The sequence below is a fragment of the Phoxinus phoxinus genome (assembly GCF_949152265.1).
Source record: "Phoxinus phoxinus genome assembly, chromosome: 11".
Lineage (NCBI taxonomy): Eukaryota > Metazoa > Chordata > Actinopteri > Cypriniformes > Leuciscidae > Phoxinus > Phoxinus phoxinus.
This window is the reverse complement of record NC_136886.1, coordinates 7,248,882-7,252,381: the sequence shown is the minus strand read 5'-3', so window position 1 is coordinate 7,252,381 and position 3,500 is coordinate 7,248,882. Positions and strand designations below refer to the sequence as shown.

At 38.4% G+C, this 3,500-nt stretch overlaps 1 protein-coding gene across 1 annotated transcript; it reads left to right on the top strand.

Annotated features, from left to right (window-relative positions):
• Positions 1-226: 226 nt before the first annotated feature.
• On the top strand, positions 227-2,035 carry LOC307007517 (uncharacterized protein). Its single transcript, XM_079629609.1, has 4 exons — positions 227-481; positions 567-670; positions 884-965; positions 1,052-2,035. The coding sequence occupies exons 1-4, from the start codon at positions 320-322 to the stop codon at positions 1,064-1,066; spliced, it is 363 nt and encodes a 120-aa protein (XP_079485735.1). The 5' UTR covers positions 227-319; the 3' UTR covers positions 1,067-2,035.
• Positions 2,036-3,500: the final 1,465 nt, after the last annotated feature.

The window sequence follows — 3,500 nt, the reverse complement described above, 5'->3', positions numbered from 1 at the left end:
ATTTCAGAGTTTATTTTAGTTCCAACTTTTTATTCAAATGTATAGAATTGTTCCTAGAAAGTAAAATGTAAAACTAACTTAAATTGTAGATTTTTTTGTTTTCTAATTTAATTCACAGGTTTTAAATTAATCAAACTTTTTAATTAAAATTAACATAAAAGCAAAGCCACTTATAATAATAAGACAATCTCTGTTTGCAACAAGTTCTGCAACCTTTATTGTTGACGGAAGTCGATCGCGTTCACGATCGACCAATCACACGCCCGTTGCTCCTTTACGTCATTTGACAGGTAGAATCACTAGGAAGTAAACATCTATAATGGCGAGAAAGTGTTTGAAGGTAAGCCACTACTCAAATATGTTACTAAATTTGATTTTATATAGTGTTTTTTGGGAGCTCGCTTTCGCTTTTACGTCATATCGCGACTCCAGACAGGCAGAAAGTTCGGAGAAACCCACCTCAGCACCAACTGTTCAACAGGTTCGTTATCGACTTTCTTGCTTAAGTCACTTCCCTGTTAGTTCGCATACTACATACTTGCTCTCCCTGATGTCTTATTTTTCAGGTTATAAGACTCCATTCAGGGGTGATTGCGTCTGTTGTGGTCGTTACTGTTGCTGCAATAGCAGCTGCTGTCTTCATCATACGAAAATACTGCTGTCTGAAGAGGTATTGAGATATATGTAACACTGCGTACTTTATGTGACAGTGCAACCTAACCTTTCAATCCTTTCACCCAAAAAATGTTTTTCAATAATTTACACGAAAGTTAATAATACACTTATTATTATGTATACATATCTCAAAATGTTGCAACTATGAGTATAGTATATTATATAATATACATATTTATAATATTATATATTTATTTATTTTCTTTAGTAATGCAACATATAGATACTCAGAACTGCAAGAAATAGAAGAGCAAAATGCAGCCAGAGAAGTGGACGATGATTCAGATGAGGTTAGTATGTGTGGCATTTATAATGGCTTTTAAAACTATATATACTTTATCACTTTTTATTCTTACTCTAGCTTTTCTTTCCACAGGACCTTTTGGAGTGAATCATGTAGCACAATCTATCTTTCAAGTTTCTTTTCCATTTTAATACTGTGACTTTATATGGCCAAAAGCATCACATGGGTCATTTTAAAACCACCAGGAGTTCCTGAAATATTTATCTCTGTTCCACGATTTTTCCGCACGGAGCTGGTTACATTTGGGAGGATTAATAGGCCAAGATCCCCTACATTAAAGAACCAGGAGGAAGGGGTTCAGAAACGTTAAGATGCACATTAAAGATGAAAGTTTGATTTTATTTCAGGCAAATAACTTCTGAAAAGAGCTGTGGCAGTTGTCGGTAATGGTCCCCATTACTTAAAACTTGATCAGTAGTACTTTTTAAACGCACTCCTTCAAAAAATTTATTTACCGGTAGTATTTTCTTGAATTTCTCAGTGCACGAGGAACGTTGTACCAAAGTCTGTTGCAATGGTTGTTCCTCTTTATTTATTGTGTATGTGTGTGTGGTGTGCCTGATCTTTGCTTGACTTTAAAACAGCTTCTCACTTTAATCTCAGGGTTGTTCCCACTCTGGATACTTTGAACAGTGCCACTAATACCAGAAGCACATCTTAATAAGTGGTTAACTGTAAACTGTCTTATCAACTGTAATGTTGCTGTAGAGTTTGCACTCCAGTGCCTTACTGTGTAATTGAACTGGTATGCGAATGAACAATATCTGCTTTCCTATGCTGGTAATGGTATTTACTAATGGCAGTGTTTGACTTTACCTGTATGTTAAGGTGATGGTGTTGATAAAGCAATATTATGTGGGGCCCAGAGCTCCATAACTGTGTTTCTCAGTTCTTGATTTTGAAGTATTTTTGATGATTGAATTCTATATCTTGTATATGTCTATATATGTTTTTACCTGAGACTTCGATGTTTCCCCACTAATGAATATGGTTTGTTATGTTTAACTGAGCAGGAATAAAATTCTATACATTAATATTCCATGTGTGTTTGATGAGTATGCATTAACTGTTTTGTCCACAAGAGAGCAGTACACAATTGTAAAATCAGTGTGCATGCAATGACACTTCTCATCTGCCTATAATGACAGTCGGTTAGTTGAGAAATTAGATTGTTTTAATTTTAGGGTGTATTCACACCAGGAAAGTCCGCTGGTTTCCATGCTTTGGTCCGGACCAAATACAATGTTTTTTGTTGTTGTTTTTTTTTGGTGTGGTTCGCTTTCACACTGCCCTTTTTGCAAGTGAACCAAAATTTGTTAACAAAACCACATGTGTGCTAAAGTCATCTATTCATTGGACAGACATTCTCAAGCCGGGAAAAGCAGGAAGTGCAAAAACAGGCAATTTATGGAGATCTTTCGTAGTGCAATTTTTTTCTTATACTTATTTGGTGTTATCAGCTACTAACGCAATATGAAGAAACTTGTGAGCATCATATGATACAATGTCATCTATACGATGTTGTAATAAGGATTTTGCGAAGGCGAAGATGTGCTGCAAGACGGTTCTGGCGGAGAAAGCAAGTTCTAACATTATTAAAAACAAGTGAACAGTCCAACACAATAGGCCAACACAAATTACAAGCAGAGATGAATACGAAATATCAAAGTTACTAAATGTAAAATAGATAACACTATGTAGACTGTAGAAATTAAATATAGTTTCATCTTTGTTAAAGCTGTATTTTGCTGTTTTATTAACATTAATGACACAGACAACAGTAGGAATAGGAATATTGGGTTTCTGCTCGGACCGAGAAAAAATGACAAACATCTTGTTTCTTTTTCAACTATGACATAACCTTAAACGAACCGTGCAGAGTTCGTTTGGAACAGGACCGAGACCACCTCTTCAGCTGGGTCTCGGTACGGTTGTTTGGTCCGCACCCGGGTGCTATTGCTGTATTCACACCTTCCCAAAAGATCCGCACCAAGGGGGGAAACGAACTTGAGTTCGATTCAAATCAATCGAAACCAAACAAGTCAGGTGTGAATACACCCAAGGCTGCAAATGTGCCAAGCCTTACGGTGCATGTCTACTGGCACGGTGCAAGCGTTTTCAATTCATTTCTATGGAAGTTGAGCTTCACGCTCGCACAGTGCATGTTGGGATTGACAGCGGACCGGAGAAAGCGCTGAGACGCTAAATAGACGTTTAAAGCCATGGCTTATGCCACAGGTTGCCAGTGGACAGCTCCCTCTGTGGAGAAGTAGTCCATAAATTTCTCCCGGACACGGATGGCCTCACGTGTGGCGTTATTGCTGCCCACTCGGGTGACCTCCTGTAGGCCAGCAGCTTCTCCATGTCCAGGAGATGGTATGGGCGTCCTGGTGATGCTGGTGGACCTCCTTAGGAAGTTGTGCAGGACACTAGCCTTCACACAGGCGTCCACATTAGCAGGGCTGATCACAATGACTCCCCTGTACATGCGCCACTGGGATCAACAATCAGCCTTGCCCGT

What these genes read in the sequence shown, in the direction of transcription:
- LOC307007517 (XM_079629609.1), top strand. Translation starts at nt 320, where the DNA reads ATGGCGAGAAAGTGTTTGAAGGTAAGCCACTACTCAAATATGTTACTA. An exon ending in CAGCACCAACTGTTCAACAG is followed by an intron (nt 482 to 566) that starts GTTCGTTATCGA and finishes CTTATTTTTCAG; the next exon opens with GTTATAAGACTCCATTCAGG. An exon ending in AAATACTGCTGTCTGAAGAG is followed by an intron (nt 671 to 883) that starts GTATTGAGATAT and finishes TATTTTCTTTAG; the next exon opens with TAATGCAACATATAGATACT.